At 37.6% G+C, this 24,095-nt stretch overlaps 1 protein-coding gene across 3 annotated transcripts; it reads right to left on the bottom strand.

Annotated features, from left to right (window-relative positions):
* Positions 1-1,037: 1,037 nt before the first annotated feature.
* BIO1 (adenosylmethionine-8-amino-7-oxononanoate transaminase) lies at positions 1,038-23,075 on the bottom strand. Of its 3 annotated transcripts, none has more exons than XM_077382170.1 (14): positions 22,199-23,065; positions 20,410-20,580; positions 17,613-17,874; positions 17,228-17,317; positions 13,889-14,009; positions 13,436-13,584; positions 12,157-12,251; positions 9,533-9,648; positions 9,291-9,437; positions 5,061-5,194; positions 4,843-4,974; positions 3,465-3,599; positions 2,007-2,119; positions 1,038-1,416 (listed from the first exon to the last, which is right to left on the bottom strand). In XM_077382170.1, the coding sequence occupies exons 1-14, from the start codon at positions 22,942-22,944 to the stop codon at positions 1,209-1,211; spliced, it is 2,619 nt and encodes an 872-aa protein (XP_077238285.1). In that variant the 5' UTR covers positions 22,945-23,065; the 3' UTR covers positions 1,038-1,208. The 3 variants fall into 3 exon arrangements, 1 of the variants encoding a protein (XP_077238285.1); XR_013251341.1 differs by having other exon boundaries at positions 1,391-1,416; positions 3,465-3,544; positions 22,199-23,075; XR_013251342.1 differs by having other exon boundaries at positions 1,391-1,416; positions 3,465-3,541; positions 22,199-23,075.
* Between the last annotated feature and the right edge of the window lie 1,020 nt (positions 23,076-24,095).

Raw genomic sequence — 24,095 nt, 5'->3', positions numbered from 1 at the left:
AAAAAAAAAAAAAAATCGATGGCGGCCTTAGCCTACGCTCCTCCCCTTCCCTCTCTCCAAATAAAACTAGAAATCAAGAGGCAACAAGAAAGAGTCCCACTTTCTACTTGCTAGGAAGCAAGACACGTAATTATTTACCAGGCCTTGCCATATTTTTTGCTCACTTGTACAGATTTCCTAGAAACATGTGCACCCATCATATAAGAACATGTCAGGACTCAGGATCCGCATATAATGGATGCATATATTTTTGTATGAAAACATATGAGCGGGCAAAACTATTAGTGTGGCCAACATTTTCAATGACCTAAATCATTTATCCGTCGTGCCTTCTTATGGATGGCCACACAACAAGATCCATTCCCATTGACTTTTCTGACCCTGCAATGATCCTTATTCAGAGGCTGAAAACCACGAATTGAAATAGTTGGAACTTTTGGAATCATGGAATGGTAATAGATTTTGATGAGAAAAGTGATATATTGGAGGAAAACTGACTCGGGACACCCGCCTCTAGTAAATTTATGACTACCTTTTTCACACTAGAGAGGGCTGTCCCAAGTACAAAAAAGGGGGCGAATATATCATTTTCCCTTCGAGTAATTTCCCAAATGGAGCCCACTAATATGTTTCCCAAGTTTAATAAGACCTGTTCCATTGACGGTTCGCCGATAAACATGAAGGGCACAGTGTGTCTAAAATAGATGTGGTGGAAGTTCCTAAAATTTAGAGTTACCAAAACAAGCCCAAGCCATCACATAAAACAAAGTGTTGCACGTTACCGACGATGCATAGACATATAATTTATGGGGAAAACAAGCTGGAATCCACACGCAATTTTTCTAAAAGCGTGCTTATTTGACAAATAGTTTTATCCTGCCTTCCCTCATTGGCATTCAACTGAAAGGAATCTTAATGATCAAATTTTGAGTTCCCCGGGCCACCCCTAAATACACTACTAAAGTGAAGAGACCGGGTGGTCCAGGGAAGAAAATGGGGGAGAATATATCACTTCCCAAACGAAACTATTGATCCTGTAGACCGTCACGAGGCAAAGTGCATACAACCAAATTTAATAATCGGTTCGAGTTGATGGTCCAATTTGAGGGCCAAAATAAGATTAAAAAAAAAAAGTGGGGGCAAAGTTGAGGGACAAAATTATAAATTGTTTGACATAGTTTAAATTGGCTTATCTGGTAATTTATTGCTTAGGATGCCTGTATTTGATGAGATTGCGATGCGCTGGCTTCGCTGAACTCCTTAATTCTATGGTACACTTTTCTGAGCAGCTGGGTGCAGATCTGAGGAGACGTGCAAGGGCCGCACATGAGATAAATGACGTTCCCAAGAGGCCTCATATGAACACCATCTTCGCGGAGCTTCTGAACAAGAGAGCTTGCATATAGAGACGCGTACCTGCACATAAAATCAGATCTATGAGTAAGTCTTAAGGAGATAGATTGTGCAAAAGCACTGTTTTCTTCCAAAATGACGTGCATCCCCTGATGTTCATAAGATCATAAATGTATCATTGACTTTTAAAAGATGATCCAGAGTACAAAGTTGATTTTCTATGAATTCCATGCGGCATATGCAAGAACAGACTCAATTCTTCAAAATTTGATACAAAATCCAAATAATGGAGCATAAAATTTGTCTGGGGCAAACCAACTTTTTAGGAAATGTTGAAAAAACTAAGGGTGGTTTGAATCGACTTGTAATAAAAGGGCATATGCCACATTGCAAAAGCCCAGGACATGAAAATACTACTATCTAAGCCAGACTATCAAAGCATTAATGGAGAAGTACTCAGCTTGTTACTTTGTTTTACAAAATAGCAACCCATGATGATATTCTATGTGAAGTTTACATTGCTCAACAAAACCTTGTAAAACATACCCACCCACAGAATTAACGAAAAGCACTTCAAACATCCGAGTATAGGCAATAGTCTGGTAATAACATAGTACACAATTATTGAAGTGATGGAATAAATTACAACATACCCAGCATCACAGCCTTCTGCTCGGAGTTCTATGGCACAAAGAGTTCCCAAAGCTACCACTCTTCGCACTGCTGAATGGGATGATATGTGACGCACAAGTTCATCATCCCATAACTGCAAGCATTTGTATGTAAGCACACTACAATAAGGTTACTAGCAATCAAATCTTGCGTGTTATTAAAATCAAGGGTTCATGTTATCAAGAATTTAAAACGAAAATAATGCATCAATCCGTTTTTTCCCTTCAGTAATTTATATGAAATCAAACTTCACCAACACCAAAAGCCACTACAATAAGTGAGCATAAAAGACTTTAACCTCCACACAGTGCAAAACAACTCTCTCTCTCTCTCTCTCTCTCTCTCTCTCTCTCTCTCTCTCTCTCTCTCTCTCTCTCTCTCTCTCTCACACACACACACACACACACATGTGGTAAATGTAGCATGTGTGAACGTCCATCTCTCATGCAAAAATAGTCCTTCTTCTTCGCACAATTCTTTCTTCGCTTGTAAACTTTAAATCCTCCTCCTTCGTTGATGTCCCCATCACACACACACACATACATGTCTGTGTACATGTATATAAGATTGTGATATTCACCTCTCTCTCTCTCTCTCTCTCTCTCTCTCTCTTTCTCTCTCTCTCTCTCTCTCTCTCTCTCTCTCTCTATATATATATATATATATATATATAAAAATCCTCTCTCTCTCTCTCTCTCTCTCTCTCTCTATATATATATATATATATATATATATATATATATATATAGCAGAAGAGAAAATGAGAGAATTATTTGAATTTCTCCCAAAATTCTATGAGAATTACACATCACTTTTTTTTTTTTTTTTAACAAAGGCACCCATTCAACCCACATATTTTCAATCCTAACCCCTCCTTTATGCTTTTTAACAAAGGCACCCATTAAAGCCACATAATTTCAATCCTAACCCCCTCCTTTATGCTTTTTAATTTATGGAAACCTCTATGGATTGGAGGGCTAGGATCAGCCTATGGAAATGATTTTACGGGCACAACCTATTGATGTTGTGTTCCATCACATGGACGGTTTGGATCAACCTATGATGTGGTCAGTACAGTTCTTTGTCGACCCGTGCATCTTTTTACTAGTGTGAGTGTGTGTGTGTGTGAGAGAGAAAAGTGTTGGTGCGCTTAAGTGGTTATAACGCCTCCCATTCGTTAAAATGTTTGGGTCTCACATACAGGAACCAATGGGAGGCATTATAACCACTTAAGCGCACCAAAAAAATGGTGAGCTTAAGCGCGCACCAACGTTCTCTCTCTCTCTCTCTCTCTCTCTCTCTCTCTCTCTCTCTCTCTCTCTCTCTCTATATATATATATATATATATATATATATATATATATATATATATATATATCCGTGTGTGTACATAAATAAGATTTTGATACTCAATGAAGTAAAAGAAGAACCAAGTGCACCTCTCTTAGACGCCTTCCTTTGGGAATGATATTTTGATTTGTCTGAGGATCTTTGAACCATTGTATAGCTTTGGCAGCTGCTGTGCATCCCATAGCATGTGCAGAATAAGAGTGCCCGTGCAAAAGAGCCATAAGCTGAAATTAGAAAAAAGGGAAGAAATTTCACCAATATGCACAACAGTAAATATGACAACGGGTAGTGCTCTGCATTTACAGTAATCTGCATGGGCGCATGCATACTAAGCAAATTATTTACATGAGTAGTTCCTCGGAATTTCAGCTATGCATAATTTTCAAAAAGCCAGACTTTGCTAGAGACTCGTGAAGAACTCTGCGGAGTTGGACTTGAGCAATTGGCTTTGCCATGAATATGTTGTTGTGGACTAGTGGCGAAACACATAACTTCACATAAATCACTTGGGAACAACGTGACGGATAGCAAGTCATATGACAGACAATAAGCCAAATTTGTAGCAATAAATAGATTAGTGGCAAAACACATTACTTTACATAAATCACTTTGAACTACATGACGGATAACAAGTGATATGTCAAGGAGCCAAATTTGTAGCGATAAATATATTATAAGACTGATAAATTATTAATGTACTATATATAAATGCAAATGATTTTTTTAATCATATATAAATGCAAATGATGTATTAAGTGAACAGATATATCATTACATTATGATACTAGTCAGAACATACGATCAATAATATTGTCGTGCAGATGTCTTGTATTCTTGCAATAATGATTGATTGACCTGGTGGACTAACATGCAAGACACACACAAGGTCAATTTTCGGTTTTGTGTCAAAAGGTATTTTGGTAATTTCTTGATATAGTGGCAATAATATATAAGTCACGTATTAGGGTTACGCGTTGTGGGGTTTTGTAAGTTTTTTTGGCCGAGAGGAAAGGAGAGCTTTGCAACCCTAAACGAAATAGTGAAACTCTTCTCAAAGCACACTGTCGAACCACGTCAATCTTGTGTTCTTGCTTATGAGATTGTGTTTCGTAGCATCTCTTGTCGTTTGATGCACACGTGATTGATCCTATTTTGAGAGATTAGAGATCTCTCGGTTTTCTACAACTATACTAAACAAGTATACATAGTAAATACTGAATAAGTTTCATATTATAATACCTTTCAAAAATAATTAATATTATGTTTACTAGCATAGCATCATGCCAAAACAAGGCAAACAAGAGTCTTGCATCAGGAGTCAACTTGGAAAAGTGCCTAGGACTCATACTCAGGATTCAAACATGCCCTGCTCTAAGTTTTCCACAGCATCAAACCAAATTAACTCTTGTGCTCTGTTAATTCTGTACAGAAGAAAATAGATACAATTAGATTTCGGAGTTTAAATACCTTAGAATCTCCTTTAAATGCATTAAAAACAGCATCCGTTGCTAGGGTGGCTGCCAAGGGTACAATCCCTCCAGTCATTAGCTTCCCATAGCAGGCTATATCCGGCAAACAACCTAAAAGTTCAGTTGCGGACTGTAATTGGAACAAAGCTACAGTCAAATTAATTAAAAATAGATTGAGAAAGATAATGATTTACAAACAACATATCAACAACCAACCTCAGCACCAAGACGCCAGAAACCTGTAAATACTTCATCAAAAATGACAGGAACTTTCCGACTTCGGCACTCTTTGACAAGCATTCGTTGAAAAAGTGGATCAATCAAATGCATCCCAGCAGCACCTTGGACAACTGCAAGAAGCCAAAAACATTTCCCATTTGAATACATAGCACTTCTTAGATGAAATCCATAGGAAATATTTGATTCCACTTTTGGCTTGGCACAAAATTTTCAATTTCTTATCGCAAAGAAAGTTAGATATAAAATCTTACAGTATAGATTGTTGTTCAGTATTTGTTTTTATTTCTTTTTCTACTCTTATAAGTATACAAGTAGTTATACAAATGATATTTCCACCCTCATTCATTTGTTGGTCCCGACTGTAGATAAGACATGCCCAAAAATCTTCTCCATTGGGTGATCCTAAGTATTCATGATGTAAGGTATACAATGGCCTGCTCAGAATGTTTAAAAAAAGGATACAAAAATCTGTGCAAATTAAAGGGTTAGGATTGTCCAACGCAAGAGATTTTGATTTATATCCATCCATTGTATGGCCAAGTAGACGAATGGTTTGAACCACCAAATATGCATGAACATCAAATAATCATATTCTTCCTCATATATAAAAGTTTATAGATATTTTTGTGTGTTATGCGCGCGCGCGCGCACACACACACATGTACATATATCCATATGTATGTATGTATGCATGCATGTATAATCGTATATATAAAATATGAGTATGTAAATATGTATGTAAGTATATAATGTATGTATTAAATGAGGCTGGTATTTAGGATCGACTAAACCATTTAAATCATTTTCTCAAAACCTATCATGCTATTTGAGCCAGGACAATGGGATCAGTTTGGTTGCCTTCCCTCGATGGAAAGGATGGTGAAAAGAACGGATCTGTTTCATTATTTGCATTGGGGTTTTGATTTCGGACCTTAGAGTTGTACGCTGAGATCCCCATAATCCCTTTTGTCAAGTTTCATTTCTTTGTCACATAGAGATCATGAGAGGAGAGGGGGATAGAATTTCTTTTTGGAATATGGTATGGTGTTCCGACATCCCTTTAAAAGATTTATTCCCTGATTTATATGTGGTGGCCAGGGACAAGCAAGCCTTAGTCAAAGATTGCTTTGAGTTTCGGGCCAATAAGGTGATCTGGAAGCCGCTGTTCTGCAGAAATTTCTTCGACATGGAATTGCTCTCGTTGGTTTCATTTCTTCAGGTCTTGGACGGCAACTACATTTGTTCATCAAGGGCGGATAAAAGGATCTGGGTGTGGGATTCTTCGGGTTATTTTTCGGTAAAATCTTTCTACAAAGGACTATATCTGTGTGCGGCAAATCTGTCTGTGGCAAAAGTGTGGAAGATGAAGGTTCCCCCAAGAATTTGTTTTTTCGGATGGTCGGTGATTCAAGGCCGTATTTAAACGGTAGATTTTTTTAGGGCAAGGAATATGATCATAGTCAATCATTGTGCTATGTGTATAGAAGCTGGAGAATCTGTGGAGCATTTATTTATTCATTGCAAAGTCGCTCGAGAGGTATGGGGAAGGGTTCTGTCGAGATTCGGTATCGAGTGGGTATTCCCTTCTCAAGTGAAGAATCTTTTTGAGGGGTGGGCGTTTACTCCATGAAGGTCAAAAGGAAAAGTTTTGTGGTCGATTTCATTATTGGCTATGCTGTGGGTTTTGTGGTCGGAAAGAAACAATAGGATTTTCGCTGGGCGTTCAAATTCTCCTTACTTCCTATATATCAAGGTAGTAGCCTTATCGATTTCATGGGCGAGGGCACTGCCCATGTTCAAATTTGTTTCGGCTTTCGACCTGTAGGCAGGATGGAAAGTGGTATGCAACAGTCAAGTACCTGCTCCTAGAATATCTCAGCAATGGGTCAATCCTCCTGTAGGTTTTTCAAACCTGAACTTCGACGGATCAAGCTTGGGTAACTCTGGTCCAGCTGGGATCGGGGTGTCTTAAGGAATTCAGAGGGGGATGTTGTGCAAGCTTTTTCCGGGCCTATAGGTGTCGCAGATTCAAACGAAGCTGAAGTAAGAGTCGTTTATCAAGGCTTTCTGCTGTTAGAAAGCGAGAGGGTAGCGAACACTATCGTGGAAGGAGACTCTGTAAATGTCATTAGGTGGCTTAAGGGTTCGGTGGCTCCTCCTTGGAGATTTCTTCGTTTTTTCGATGAAATAAAGGATATATCGGTCGGTTGCTCGGTAGATTTCTTTCATGTTAGGAGATCAGCCAATGAAGTCGCTGATAAGTTGGCTAAAGCGGGTGTGGTCAAGCAGTCTCTGGAGCTATATGACTTTCTCCCCCCTTAATTTCTTATTGTATTGTTTTCCTATTTTCCTTTCTTCCTGTGTGTAATTCTGGTTTAGTGGGGTGTGCGGGGGGCCTTTTTTTTCGGTCTATCCCTTTTTAATATATTCAGTTACCATTCAAAAAAAAAAAAAAGAGATCATGAGAGGAGAATGCTTTGTGACCTTGTGATAACAATGCATCGCATGAACCATAATGATATTGTTCAAGGCTATTCTCCAAAAGGTGGTAATGTTTAGGCCACCAAAGCAAACCAAACATGCTAGTAAGCGGATTTCAACACACGTGAACAAGGCCTTTCCAAATGGCAAGTTATTTAAAATTGCTACCTATTTCACTTGTGCTTCCAATCCCACCCAAAAGCGTGTAACTTTTCCTCATTAATTACTAAGTACTTGTTAACAGACCTTGTCATGACCAATTGACTATGCCTGGAGAATATACAAATAGTATAAAAAGAAAATAGTTGTTGAACAAAAGAGAATAATGGATAGAGATCATATGCCTTGCGGTTCAACTGTTAAAGAGCATCCTAATAAAGCTATACAGAGGGGAAAATCATGCGGTCTAGTCCCCGGTTATTTCCAGGTATTGATCTGCCTAAAACGACTTTATGTAACCCAAAAGAAAATCCTAAGGGATAAAGATGATTAATGGATCATCAAATCAAAAGAGTCCAAACACCAAAAGTTGTCAATTCTACAGAGAACATAGCAAACAGATACATAAAATCCCTCAAAGGAACTACATATAAGATTACCTCATAGAAATTTTACATCACTGATTACTAACAAATCCTAGCTACTTAAACACCAGATAAAATTTCCCTTAAATGATTCAATTAATCCGAAATCATCTCTTCTCATGACTCCTAAAGTTTTCCACAGCATAGTCACCAGATTGGGTCGTGAATGTGAGAAATGATGAAGGAAGCAAAAGCGAAAAGCAATGGGTCTAAAAAAGAGTAAATTTAGGAAGCGGAAAGCACAAAGGATACAATGAAGAAAGTGAAGAGATAGGGTTATAGTAGGTAAGGGAATGGTTGTCTGATTTGGAGAATGACAAGGTAGATTTGCTTCGTGTTAACTTACCAACTTCTCCAAAAGCTTAAGCTGTTGGAGAAAGGCGTTATTTATCTTTTATACTTAAACGCTCCCCCGCACGTGTGGCCCACTTGGCAAACACGTGGCATATGTGGTCCCACTTTGGGCCGACCATCGCATGTGGATCTTTGCTATCTGGGAGGTTTGAACTCGAGACCTTTGGCTCTGATACCATGTGAAACTACAAGTTACTCCAACAGCTTAAGCTTTTGGAGAAGTTGATAAGTTAACATGGAATCAGAGCTCTGATACCATGTTAACTTACCAACTTCTCCAAAAGCTTAAGCTGTTGGAGAATGGCGTTATTTATCTTTTATACTTTAACACTTAGTATAGAAGAGAAGGCACTTTATCCATAATCCCATATATAATCAATATTGTAATGCACAATGGAGAAAGTAAAGAGATAGGGTTATAATAGGAAGAGAATGGTTGTCTGCATTGGAGAATGACACAGCGGATTTGCTTAGTATAGAAGAGAAGGCACCATATCCATATATAATAGATTTTCTAATGCCTCTGCTCTTCTTGACATATGATGAAGCTTCACAGTAAATAAAAAAGGTTCAAACTATGTCTATAGCTATTTAGATATTATACAAAAAGTAACGAAACCACTGACAAATGATTCGACGGAGTGGTAACACAAAAAATAGATCTTCTAACGGTCTTACGACACTAATTAGGTCAAATATAGAATATACAAAAATAAACTCTTCCAAAGGTTGCAGCAAGTTTTACTGAATTTCCTGAGGAGGTAATTACATTACAAGATCATCTTACCTGGCTCTATAATCAACGCTGCGATATGAGCAGACTCTTTCGGCTCTGAATATAGAAATAACTGCTTTGAAATATATGCAGAATAAGTTTCAGCGAGATCTGAAGAGTCTCTTCGCCCGTAAAACAGCTTATCACACGAACTAAATTCTGTAGAAAAAAGTCAAACATGGATTATACCAAAGGTAAAGTGACAGTAAGGAGTAAGGACACCATCTGAACCATGGATAATTTGCATCACTTACTTGTATCTTCAGGTTTCAGCTTATCAGACTGCAACGCTTGGGGCAAGGCAAGAGTCCAAACCCCATCGCAAATGAAGACGGTCGGAGGATCAAGAAAAAGGCCCCTTCCTGAATACCTACAAAAGGTTAAAATTTTAAAGGTGTCTGATGATGTCGATTATGATTAGAGGATGTAACTATTTAGAGTGGAAGTTTCAACCATTTGGACAGATACTGCTCCCAAGAATGTATCAGCTCGGACAATATCTAAATCTGACGCTATTCGGGTTTTAAAAAAAATCTAAATCTGACATTTTTTCTCAGGATATTATTGAGAAATTCTAGTGGGTAATAAAAGTCAAAATATTTTGATACAAGATAAAACAATGGATTTAGGTTAAGTAGCTTAGTAATTTAAGTTACAGATTAAATTTCACATAAGTTATTATATTCCACCTAGAAGTCTTTTTTCGAGTGTAAAATTTAAAGCAATAACAACAAAAAAAAATATACAAACATTGCCTATTGAAACAATTGTTTTTGTTGTTTTTAAAAGAATGGCCTTTTGAACGAATATTCAAAATAGGTGGTCTTTTGAATAGTATGTGGGTTTGAGTAGGGTCATATCTTTGTTAGATTAAATTGTGTTTTATGTCTTTTGTGTCATTAAAGGAGGGGAGTACATGCAATTATACATTAAATTCACTTATCACTTTGATGCTGTCTCCTAGTTACTACTATATGAAAGGATCAATAATCAATTAGCCACAGTTTTGTTTTGTTTCGACATCCAGGTTGTCTCGTAATACCCGTTAGGGAAATTGAAAGTCTAATTAAATGCATCTATTTGTACTTCAGAATCAAACAATCAGTGATTATAGATTAATCGCATTACAGAAGGCGAATCGTAAAAATCCACCTAGAGGATTAGCATAAATTATAAAACCACACTTACATGGCTTATTGTAAGTGGAGCCCATTTTCATGGGATTTGCATTTTCTCCAGTCACAACAATATATAAGGACCCCGCAAAGGCGGGAGCTTCGTGCACTGGGCCAGTGCCTTTTTTTACAACAATATATTAGGAATTTGTGAATAGGGTTTACTCTACCACACGAAATATCTCTCCTCCCATCTCCTCTCCTGTTCTCTGACCCTCTCTTCATTATACTCTTCTTCCCTTCTTGTTTTTCCTTTATTTGTTTCAATATTATTCACAAAACTAATAACAAAAGATGACATATATCACAGTATTATTGCAAACAATGAAAGGGTAACAAATTATACATATTTCATGAGACACATTTGAGCTTCATGTGTGACATTAGTGTGATGTTATTGCTTTGGAAGGGGATCAATAGGTTTTCAACATTGGGAGGTGATTAACTGCAAAATTGTTTTTGAGCAAAGGTAAGACCAAAGCTTTCAAGGGGGAGAAAGTCATGAGGCATTTATTTCTCTTGAGCCGACACTTGATCGGAATACATACATTGTTGGGGATATGTACTTATAAACTATGACACTAGATATTTGTGTAAATTAACATTATAGCAAAAAAGGCAAATAAGAATTTTTAAAAGGGTGCTGATAAACTCACCCCCAATATTTTCCTATCCACCCCCTTTAACTTTAACGTCTGACTCAGTTACGGGCTGAAGTAAGCAGTTGGTAGCCCCTAAAAAGATACTTATTTTTTAAACTAGGTAATTTTGTAAATAATGTGGCTGACTATTTCTACGTCCTGAGAAGTGTGTAGGAAGAACTAGACCACTATCAGCCTTTCAAGTGTGATAAGGGCTAAAGATGGAGAGCAGTTGAAGAAGCATGTTGAACACTACCATATTTTTTAGTAATTGACAAGGCTGAATCCTAAATTTGAGTAAGCACGAGCACAGATTCTTCGTAGCGATGAGCTTCCACTATCAATACTGTATATTCTTACATCCAAAGTTAACAAAGACATAGAGGTGCTATGGGACAGCAACATGTGGTTAACGATAGATCTGTCATGTTGCACTTATGTGATGGTTTCTAAGTACATACTTGTGTTTATTCTAGCATTTCCTGAAGTTCCATCTTAAACTTCTATCATTTGGATATGTTACCATACGATTCCATGATTTTACAGTATTTCCACTGAAATTTCGAACCAAAAGCGAAACATAAGCATTTCCGTGGGGACAGAAGCCGAAGCCAAATTTAAAACCTTGCAGTAAGTCCCTACCGTAAAGACCCAATTAACCACATTACTACGATTTTGTGAGTTCTAAGTTCTAACTACATTGGTTCAATGATCCCATGAGCACAAATGGAAATGCTCATAGCAGGCCACCTGGGGCATCCCAATATTCAGATCTAGCACCTCAATATCCAAATTCCAAAGTCATGGGCCAGCCAGTAGGTGAGAGTTCTCATATAAGGAGATCATAAGGCCACTAAGAAAGAAACCATAATGGTGAATGGAACAACGGCCTAAACAACAAATATATGTGTCTATGACGTATTTTTGAAAAAGAATATACATTAGGTCCCAATTCCCAAATGCAGTACGAATCAATCTAGTCATTCTTTTTAATAGCGTGAGGAACAGTTACAATAAGTCTAGAGAACAGTTCCAAAAGTTTAATTGAAAGACGAGTCATACCATGGTTGTTGGAGGAAACCTGTATATGATGATGGTGCTTGCGCTTCCATAGCACCCAAAGTATCACCATGGTAAGAGCCATTAAGAGCAAGTACCTGAATAACATTTAAAGAAAAGGATTCATCTACGACCCAATAATGGTAAGTACTTGGATACATATTGAAGAGAAAAATTTATCCAAGTTGAGTAACTAGTCCATGTGCCTTCATGAGCAACCTGCATCCGAACAATGAAGAGCACCGTTTTTCTTATGCATAAGACATTATTATACAATAAAATATTGTTGCCACTTTTCTTATGCAGACCGAAAACAACTTGGGTAGAAACAGTGAGGAAAGACTTGAGGGCTAGGAACATAACAGAGAACATGACCTTAACATGACCTTGGATATGATAGAATGGAAGAAAATGATCCATGTAGACGAACCCAACTAGTGTCAGGAGTAGACTTAGTCAATTTGAGCTAGGTAGATTCTTTCACCTTCTTATGAAAATTTTCTATAGGATTCATTAGCCAACCCCAACTAATTTAGGTCCTTTGGAACAAAGGCTTAGTTGAGTTGAGTTGAGTTGAGTAAAATATTGTTGCCACTGACTATACAAGATATACAAAGCTTGGTGTGCAACATAATCATCATACAAGATACACACCTCCATTTACTCTTAAAAGAATTTTTTGAATGATAAGAGACGGCCACCTTTCCCATTCTTTTCAATAAAGTTAAGCAAGCTTTCATTTCACCAAAAAAAAAAAAGTGCTTTTAGTCAATTACAACTTTAAACCCCACTGAACAACTGAGGACACAATAAGATGTCTTTACTGAACAAGATTCTATAAGAATTCTACAAGACTTTTAAGTTCAAAAGGTACTAGAGAGAAGTTAGTAAATAAGCAAAGCATACTACATTATAGAAATCACATGAAATAAAATAAAATAAAATGTATAAACATATAAGATGGCAGCCAAGTATGTTTAAGTAGAATTCTGGTTCTAAGATTATAGTGATGTGAGATGCATCTAAGGGCTGCAAACGCAAACCTCATCATACAGGATTCTGTTTCTATAATTATAGTAATGTGAGATGCTCCCAAGATATTGTTTGTGCAAGATAAGTCATAAAACCGAAGAAAACACCTCATTTTTCTATTTTCATAATAAACCTCTCAATGGATGCCATAAATTAAGTAGCAATCCTTTCTTTCAACTAAACCTACTAGAATTAATCATCAGAAAAACTATGATATACTTAAAAAACAAATTAAATTAATAAGGTCCACCTTGAATTCAATGCATCCCTCCACCAAGTTCCCCTTGAATGAATCCACCAGGATCCCATGATCAAATGAGAACTTGCGAAATGCCATCTTCAGGGCAATTTCAATTGCTGTAGATCCATTGTCAGAAAAGAAAGTTCGAGAAGCCCAACCTGCACAGAAATTAATACAAGCTCACTTAGCCAGTGTCTACTGTCTATTTTGAGCATGCTTGAGCACAATTTAACTACGAATAAGGCATATAATGCGAAAAAAAACAAGTGATGGCCTATAGCTCCGAACACTAGATTGATCCAAAGTTTACGCTCACAAGATTTTGGAAGAGCATACCACACAAGCATGCCAATTTCCATGAACAAACTACGGTTCCAATGAAGGATTTTCATTAATTATGCGGTGAAAAGTTTGCAGTTGAAACTTGGGTTATGAGATGATATAAGGAACAACATAGCGAACCTCTTCCAACACCTTCAAGTAAAAGTTCTGCACATTGTAAGGCTGGCTCGTATACATTCTCAGGAAACATTACATGCCCAAACCTTGCAGTGGCATAGCCCATATCTCTCGCGAGCTCAATCTGAAACCACCTAATCAGACCAGTAGTGAAAAAAAATTTAGAGCACATCTACTAACAGATGACGCAACACATAATGCTGCTAGTGTGGCAGAAAGAAAATTTGTCATAAGAAAAAACTGATATATGAAAAGAAAAGAAGGGGCATGAAAAATTAGTCCTTGCAACCCAAGTAAAATTAGAGATAGCCATCTCAAACACAAGGTGAAAAGTGAATCAATTCATTTCAATGAACCAATTTATTCATCAACATCTCATCAACCCTGGACTGCATCATAAACATCTCACCACAGGGTCTCTCTCATTTACAAGAAGAAGAAGAAAAGGAGATATAGAGGTAAACTGAAACTAGTGCTGATAGCAGAAGAAACATGAACTCTTGACTGCAGCATCAACAAGCACATAGTCCCCGTAACTACCAGACAACCTTACCCTACATTAAACATGATTACTAAAGAGTACAGAAGGAATGATCCATCAAAATCTATAACAGAAGCATAGTGCAGTACCTCTTCAGTTAAAGTTCCCATGGGCATTTGCCAAAAGATGTCTAGAGAGATTGAAAACTAAGATGCTGATTGAATAAAGCACTAATCAAACAGCATAGCATCTAAAGGTGGCAACGGGACAGGGCGGGGCCGGATGTTGCACTCCCCTTCCCCGTCCCGCTTCTGGGGTTGCGGGGAATCCCCGCCCCGCGGGGATATCTAATCCATGTCCCCGCCCCTCAACAATTTCTACTTTTTTTAATCTAATCAAATAATTATTAAATAAGAATCCAAAGTTCCACACTAAAATATAACACTTCGTGGAGGTATTTTCATAATATAGAAGATATATAAGGATATTTATGCAATTTTATAGACAAGGATTGGGCGGGGGCAGAGACATCTCCGCCCTGTCCCCGCTTCGGGGAATTTTTTAACCCCCGTCCCCACTTAAATCAAGGAATCCCCGCCCTGCCCCGGTTCCCCGTTTTCACAGGTTTAATTGCCAGCCCTAAATGCATCATATAGTAATACAGTTCCTCGTTTCCTGACATTTACCTAATTTTGACATCACAGCACAAATAAACATTCTATATAAACTCATTATCTAATTGAGTCTTTTGTCACACATTAACTTTATTGAGATGCGTTGTCAATGAAGATCCCAGGAAGTCGAAAACATTGTGATCCGATATGGGGAAGGAAAGCTACTAACATTTTGGAAAAAATGCCACTGCAAGAAACAAGATCTTTTTACCAAATGGCATAAAACATAAAACATACCCACTTTACACACTCTGTTAACAAAAATCTCCATGCCTGAAAGATGCAGGAGAGATAAGTGAAGAGTCAGTTGTCTTAGCAATGGCTATGAAGGCCCATACTCAGGATCCCATTTTGTCCAAAATATGAGCCTTTCAATTGGCCGCAATCTACAAGTCATAACCAGCCCACGCAATTTTCTAACTGAGGTGGCTCATAGCACAAATAAGAGGATTGAATCCAAGAGTGCAGCGATGTTCAAGTAACCTAGTTGTCTCGAGCAATCTACAAGTCGTAACCAACTCCAGGGGAACATGTTTGATAATACCATATCAAAGAAAACTCTGAAATGATTTTTACCGCTGAAAGAACAGATGCCACCATAGGGAAAATATTTGATGCATAATCCCCCTTCGATGCAAGGAACCAGGACCAGAAAACCCAAAAAAACAAAGACCTTATAGCACGTTACCAACAGAAGATACTTCTTATACATTTCCACCGCATGTTAAGTTAAAATGGCCAAAAAAATATTCATTTCAGAAGTATGACGGACGGACGCACACACGCACACGCACGCACGCATATAAATGGGGAACGATAATATAAGAAGCAACTCATTGATTGCTACTAAACGAAATAGATTGTTTATTAAAAACATAAATAAAATAAAAGGTGGACTTTAAAAAATGGACTAATGTGAGTCTTACAAGCAACTAATGAGATTACTTCTCTATTTTTCTCAAGAAAGCTTTATAGAAGGATACATACTTACATAAAATATACGTCTTACACCTGTGGACGGCATAGCTTGAGAGGATATGCTTGTCATTGTGTCAGAAGACAGACTTTTGAATTATGATTATTGACACATAGTTAAGACATTAAAAACATAAAAGTTTAATCTAAGCAGCAATGAATCTCCTCAAGGAGTTATGCATACGACCTAAGCATAAATTTTTGTACACACTCCGCCGTACAAAAGTTGTTGCATATAATGGGGAACCATGCATGAAGAGCAATATCCAATATCATAAGGAGGTTCTTTACAATTTAAAGGAGATTAAAGATAACAAAGGGAAACATCATTCAGGCACAGCAATTACTGACCGTATGTCCCAGGCCTCTTTGGATGCAACCAAAATCGGTCCTTATTTAATTATTTTAAGTTAGTCTTATATTGCAAATGTGACGTTAAGGCCTCCTTGGAAGGCATTAACTATATCATTTCTAACACTATTATAATCATTATTTTCAAATAATCACAATTAACTTCAAATAGCGTTTACATGTATTCAAAGAGGTCCAAAGAATATAAAAACAAATTGGCTCACTTTGGACGCACTAAATATTCTTATGTTGTGATATTTTTTATTGCGCACATAAAATGTATGCTATATCAATGGAAACATACATAGATTTATTCTGCATGTTAACACAAGAAAACATCACATAAAAACTCTTTGCTCTGTCGCATTGAGAGATATTTTGCATGTGATATAAAATATCATCATAAAAGAATGCATATAATGTGCATCCAATCAGGCCCAACAAATTAAAGTACAGAATTACTATTTTGTTTCACATGACCAATAGAGTTATGACTTTCCTGAATATCGCATTAGCCCTCAATGAGGAGAGGCACATTTAAGAATCTTGTTTATTGACGTCTTTATCATCCACTATCATTGCAACAGCATCATCTTCATCAATTTTTATACAAGAAGTATTCCTCTAAAAACATGGTGCTCATCTATCAAGAAAGAAAATGCTGCTTTTTTCGTGTACAGTTAATCTTTTTTTAATGGAAAAAGTACTTATGTTGCCGGGACTTGAACAGGTACAGTAGATAATATGGAAAGCATTATGTTTACAAAAGATTTGCCATTCAAGACTAGCAAAGATATGATAGCTACTAATTGGTAATAGAAACAAGAAAATGCAAGAGAAAGGAATTTTCACATGAGTGACCTGTAAAGTAGCATCCGGCCCTTGAGTCCACCAACTAGCACATGCATCAAACTGTTGAACAATTAGGTCACTTTCCTTATTCTTGTGAACCTATATTGGAAAGAAGAATTAAGAACTGACAAAGTAGTGATATACAGTAACATGATGATGAAGCTATAATGTTAAATAAAGCAAATTGCAAAACTGCATTGACTACACTCTAAGCAAGCATATGGCGAAAAAAGAAAACAAATTGCAATGACTACAATCTAAGTAAGCATATGACGAAAAAAGAAATTAAAAACAAACCCATCATAACACAACAACATAAGATCCCATGTATAAACATCCACATAAACCTTCTTTTTCAAAAAAAAATAATAATAAATAAATCATCCACACAAACCTTATGGACTGCAAAATTTTCTCCACAACGTGAATCTATCACTGTAACAATCTCCTTGGGAACAAGTTTGTGTTGAGTAAACGGCCACCAGAAAATATCTCCTGCCTTCTTCGCCATGTCATGTAATCTTCGTATCCTTTCAGAATGAGCAGATAGCATTATCTCCTGAAGCGAATTGAAAACTTTGTGAGATTCATCAAACCATTCCATAAGGTTGTTCGATGGATCTTGGGGGACAGGTGGCAGCACAAGCACATGCACCCTGTAAAAAATAAGATTTAATCATAAGGTTTTCAGTCAACAACAGAAAATCAAACCAATGGGATGATCTATACCAATCTGCAATGATGCGAACATTTCATGTGCCCAATTAGTTAATGATGACCACATTATCCTTTGAAAAAATAATTTTGACCACTTTATCCTTTGAAAAAATAATGTTGATCACATTATCCTCTCAAAAAAATAATGTTGACCGCATGAATAATAATGCGGTTCAACATTTAAACAAACAAAAAGTAACATTTAACAGGGAAAAGGGGGCAGATTTCAAGAAAAACTGGCATTTCAGGTAAATATAGCATAACTAATAAGAGCATGTTTTGCAAAACAATCAAAGAAATCATGGTTATTGTGGCACATCTAACCATGGTTTTAAATTTTGGCCTAAATACCGAAATTTCGGATTTTGGCGGGGGCCACCACCGAAAGTACATGAATTTGGTGTCATCTCAGATTTCGGCCAAAATTCAAATTTTTGGCTGAAATTTCGGCCATATGTAATTTTTTCCCCAACTTTACTTTTTTCTTCCAAAATGTCGGCTGTGGCCGAAACCGATACCCAAACCAAAATTTCAAACCTTGAACCTAACAAACACCCTCACGCGAGCAGACTTGCATATTAACTCTCTCTCTCTCTCTCTCTCTCTCTCTCTCTCTCTCTCTCTCTCTCTCTCTCTCTCTCTCTCTCTCTAGCAACTTATTCATATATTTATCTTTAATCAATTACGATCTGAGGCAGAGGATCAATCCTGACGCATTCAGATTCTAACATGAAATGAATAAAGCACACCAGTCAGGCCAATCCATCAGGTAGATAACTGCATGCTTGTGTAAGTCTTAGTTTAAGCCTTCATGGAGTGGCATACAAATGCATCCATAAAAACCATTACACCCATACCATACGAGCATGCTTATTTTGGAAACTTTGTTAGAGTACACATGACCAAATGTACGCATTCGTGAAAAGCTGATGAAGGTAAAAAGTTGTTATTTTTGTGTTGCAATTCGAGGTCAGCCAAAGCAATCAAAATGCAGACAAACATAAGAAACATGTGTCAGATGGCAAAGTAACTAATCGTTTTCACAGATTTCTATAACAGGAAAACTTGTGGAGACAACAAACAGATAAAAAAGGAACTCATGTTTATGTTGCTTATATTCCGTAAGACGGAACCCATTATTAGTGAACTTACTAATGGCATACTTGTAAATAATTAAAGTAATATATATATGAGGAAACTGTTGGTGAGCTAGCTTGCCCAATCACATGGGGGCCCACTTTGTTAGGATGATCCAAACCATTCATTTGAAAGTCCCTTACATAGATGGGGGGTGTACCAAAAATCAGCTCCATAGGATCATCCTAACCCCTCCATTTGTGGAGGACAAAAATGGACAGACACAAATCTGCCCCATTGTCCTCCACAAATGGAGGGGTTAGGATGATCCTATGGAGCTGATTTTTGGTACACCCCCTATCTATGATAAGGCCTTGCAAATGAATGGTTTGGATCACTCCCCAAAATGTGGGACCCATGTGATTGGGCAAGCTAGCTCACCATAAGTTTGGTGAGCTTAAGCTCACCCACAGTTTCCTCTATATATATATATATATATATATATAGAGAGAGAGAGAGAGAGAGAGAGAAAACGGTTCCTACACATATGTGTAGAGAGTTCTCTACACACTAGCTTAAAATACAGTGGGGGCCCACATTGTTTGGGTGATCCAAGCCATCCATTTTAAAGGCCCTCTCATAGATAGGGTGTCTACAAAAAATCAGATCCATAGGATCATCCCAACCCTACGATTTGTGGAGGTAAAATGGATGTCTTTAAACCTTTACAAATTAGTCCATTTTTTGCCTCCACAGTTCGAATGGTTAGGATGATCCTATGGATCTGATTTTTTGTGGACACCCTATCTATGTGAGGGCCTTTAAAATGGATGGCTTGGATCACCCAAACAATGTGGCCCCCACTGTATTTTAAGCTAGTGTGTAGATAACTTATCTACACATATGTGTAGGAACCGTTTTCTCTTATATATATATATGATTATTTTCATGGGGTGCCCCATCTCATAGAAATTTTATTTTCCCATCTTGCTCCACTTCTCCTCCTGCTTCTAGTTCTTATATATCTGATTTGTAACAAAATACAAATGTATGCAAGTAGAGCATGTATGTGTTTAAAATTTATTTGTTTTGAAGATATACAGCAAATAATGCAAAGAAAAGCCATAGTCAAATAACTCACTCAAAACCAATAACAAACTAAGTTTTGCACATGGAGTGAGAAAATTGGTGAGAATAAACATACTCAAGCAATTTTCAAGATATGTGACAACATCTTAATGTAATGTTAAAAGCTGTATCAAATATTAAATGATATTAAAACAGTTGAATAGACTAAGCTTTGGCAATTGGCTACCGGAAAGAAAGACCATCGGTAACTTTCTGGAATGGATGAGAAAACAAAACAACAAAAAAGTTAAAAAAAACGAGTACATTACCGATTCCTCAAATAAGAAAGCAAGGACACCTCATTTAGGAGACCATGATCCTCCAAAATAACAGCCACAACATCATAACCTCTGATTTTCAAACTCTCATATGCTGAAATAGTACCAGAAATACCACCCAATCGTCCATCTCCAACAAGAATAGCCGGCAACCTAAAAGGCCTGGTTTGATAACAAAGAAAAGATTGAAAGGAACTAAAATAACTGCCGTAATAGTAATAGCTCTGAAAACATATGATAAGTAACTGCCAATATGAAGATTTGAAAAAATGAAGAATGAATACTCAATAAGCAAAATAAAGAATATCTGACCAAAACCATGAGATATCTTAAAGCAAATTACAATTTCTTCAACTTGAACTTTCGTGGTATCTAACAAATTTTTTCTTGAAACCATATCTAATAATCTTGTTTGTGGATAATTTGGGGAATTAACTGATCAACTTGCACATCTTTATTTGACACATCATTCACATTTGATTTTAAAACATTATTAGGTAAAAAAGAGACATTTAGTTGAAAGCTTATCATTGTAGGGCTTTGTGACATGACAAGGACATGTTTACTTCTCTACTGTCTATTCCATTTCGAAAAAAGTCAACTTTGGAAATTCATAACTCGATTGGAAAGCTTTCCAACATTGCTTTCTCCTTTGAGGATCATTGACGCTGTGAAGAGATTTAGACTGATCAAGATGGTCAATGTATCAAGATTCCTTAGCATTCAAAAAAAAAAAAAAATGTACCGAGATTCCTTACACCTTTAGAGAGGCAGCCACTATGATGGAGTCTCATTTGTGACAAGATGAACTCCTCAATACTCCAGGGTTCCGACTCATCTTAGGATTGGAAACCAAGCATCTTCCATTCATTTACAGAGTACAACAAAGAGCTTGTCCATCAATAAATTAGATCATCATTTTTTGTCTCTTTTGAAAAAAATATATATATGAATAGTGTTAAAGTATAAAAGATTAAATAACGCCATCTCTAATAGTTTAAGCTTTTGGAGCAACTGGTTGCTTCACAAATAGAACCAGTGAAAATATCAGCATATCATATGGTGGTATAAAAAGAAGATATTTATAGAACAAACGACAATGTCAGCATACCATGTGATGATATAAAAATGCTTGTACAAACATTAGTTTATGGCATTATTTAGAGAAACATCAAGAGTCAATCTTCGACAGCCCAAGTCAAACAAGTTTTTGCCTTGGCCGAGTTCTCACCCGAGTCCAAGTTTAGCTCTGCCTGGGCAATCAAAGACTCCTTTGAACACTAGCTTGTGATATACCTGTGTAACATGCATTTGGTCATGTACTATAATTTATAACAGTGTTTAAAAACTCATAATTGGATAAGAACTCAGCCAAGGCAAAACTGAATTGACTCGGGCAAGTCAATGAGTGACACAGACTCTTCCATTGACTCCAGCAAGCGAAACAAATTTTCGATTGACTCGGTAGGGCCAAACCCGAGTAAACTCAGGAAGTCAATTATTGAAATGGAGTTTTAAAATAATGGTTTATATAACATGGGAGTATATATCAATATTTTGGACTGTGTCAATGATCATGAGTTTATAAAGGTTTTTCCCTCTTTTCGAAGTTATTTTTTAATTTTTTATGCGAATCCTCTTCGCATTTTCTTTGAGGATGATGGAGAATGCCAATATAAAAGTTGCCAAGTCCCTGCATATTAGATATAACACTTCACTACTCACTTTCCTAATATACTCCTTGCAACAGCAATAAGATACCAAAAGACCAAGCAAGCACCTGTACAAATCGCACTGAAGAGTCCCCGAAGGCCCGGGACTAGCAACACCCCCTGCAGTCTCAATTACAGTCCAAATCCCCTCCTTTCGACCGGAATCTCCATCTCCCAAACACCGTTGCAGCGACTCCCTCAATATTGCATCCTTCACAACCCCTCCTTCTCTTTCTGCCGCAATATGCGGAGAAATCGCCTCTTTCCACCCATAAATAGTCTTACAAACCAACTCAAACACCTCATTTTCAATCTCTCCACCTCTCAGTCTCCTCTCCTCATACCAACACACATCTCTCAGCCCATCTCCATTCACTTCTAACTCTTCCGCCTCAGTTAAGGCACCAAAAACCTCTTTCACGGCCGGAATCGAAGCTTTGAGAATGTGATTTGATGCGAGCAAACTAACAGGAGATTTCCGACGGAGGAAGATCTCGCAGAGCTTGCGATAGACGAAACGGGAATCAGAATCTTGGGGGAAACCGGTTTGGACGGGTTTTAAGTAGAGGAATTTGGTTTGGTTTGGAGAGGAGTTGAGAGAGGGGGAGAGGATTGAAGAAGCGAGGCCTGTTGAAACTAGGGTTTTGCCGACGCTGGTGTTGGAGCCCCAGACCATGTAGATGGGGTGAGAGAGATTTACTTCGAGTGGTAAAGAAGAGGAGGTTGAAAGGGTTCTGACGAGATGGAATGTGAAGGCATTGGAGATGGATCGACGATTGGTAAGGCTGTGGAATATGAGAGGAATTGCAGGCATTGTGGTTGGGTTTCCGTCGGAAAAAAGAAACCCTACCTAACTCTACTTGCTGAAAGTCTGAAACTGGAAGTGAGGATCCAGGCGCGAGGGGGTCTATAGAAGATTAAACGGCAAAAGTGTATCGGTTTTAAAAATATTCATTTTTTTTTTACTACGAAGTGACACGTGGCTTGCAAATTGCGGCAATTACAATGTAGGTAGTTGAGCGAGGACGCACATTTATGGGGCAGGTAGAGGCCCTTTCCATAGCTTGTCCTCAATAAGATCAGTTTTAGGATACAGCAATCCATTGTTTGGCAAACGTCTGTCCTCTGGTGAGATCTCTGTAATAAAAGCGCTTTATCCACAGGAGACGAGGATAAGTGCCATAAGTATTTTCATAGATTAAAGATAGATGAGGTATGAGTTGTCCATAGAATGTTCTATGACTTCTATCCATAAAAATCAATCCTTCAATCAAACAGCTCCATGAAGTTACCAGCTGGACCACCCCAGACTGGTAGTAATCACAAGGATCCAGTGCCCCAAAAGTTGCGCTCATGTGTACCTGTTCGTTGATTAGAGAGAAATATATTGTAGTTCACGTGAAACTTGTCAATATGGCAAGTTTTATCAAGGAACGACGCCAACTACTCATCCAACCAATAGCCACTCGTAGGAATTTATCGAAGGGATTCTATCCCAATGGAGAACATGCCCCCGGTAGTTTTATTAAAGCACGAGAACGATCTAATTTTGCTTGGATGGGCATGAACCCATTCGTCCATATGGTAAGTGTCCGGGGATTAGAATCATTGATCTAATGTACATTTGCCAAGTGTCTCTGTTGGTCTAGATCACACACACAACTGTAGAGTTTCATTCCACAAGATCATCAAGCACAAGAAATCATTAATCAATAATAGTTGGGCAAAATAATGACAATGGGATTGGCGGTGTTGACACCTCTGGAGCTGGCCAATTTGCCACCGGCCATGCATGCTGTGCACGTGAATCTCACCTTTTGGCAGGCAATAGCCTCCGGCTTAATAACAACTACTTGTCAACCTGAAAAGTTGCTGAAAGGTTGATTGGACAACTGTTCTGTCCTTTTGCTCATCGGTCTATAAATAGGGGTCAACCCTGTCATTCAAGGGCCATTTGGATACGCG

This window comes from Tasmannia lanceolata, unplaced genomic scaffold (assembly GCF_043159265.1).
Source record: "Tasmannia lanceolata isolate RefF3 unplaced genomic scaffold, GAP_Taslan_0.1 ptg000006l, whole genome shotgun sequence".
NCBI classification, from domain to species: Eukaryota; Viridiplantae; Streptophyta; class Magnoliopsida; order Canellales; family Winteraceae; genus Tasmannia; species Tasmannia lanceolata.
The sequence above is the reverse complement of the archived record's forward strand: the minus strand, read 5'-3'. Positions and strand labels throughout refer to the sequence as shown.

Excerpts from the sequence above, each read along its gene's own strand:
- BIO1 (XM_077382170.1), bottom strand. The coding sequence starts at position 22,944 with ATGCCTGCAATTCCTCTCATATTCCACAGCCTTACCAATCGTCGATCC. Across the intron at positions 9,438-9,532 it reads GCTGAAACCTGAAGATACAA|AATTTAGTTCGTGTGATAAG; the intron begins GTAAGTGATGCA and ends TTTTTTCTACAG. Across the intron at positions 1,417-2,006 it reads GCAGAAGGCTGTGATGCTGG|GTACGCGTCTCTATATGCAA; the intron begins GTATGTTGTAAT and ends TTTTATGTGCAG.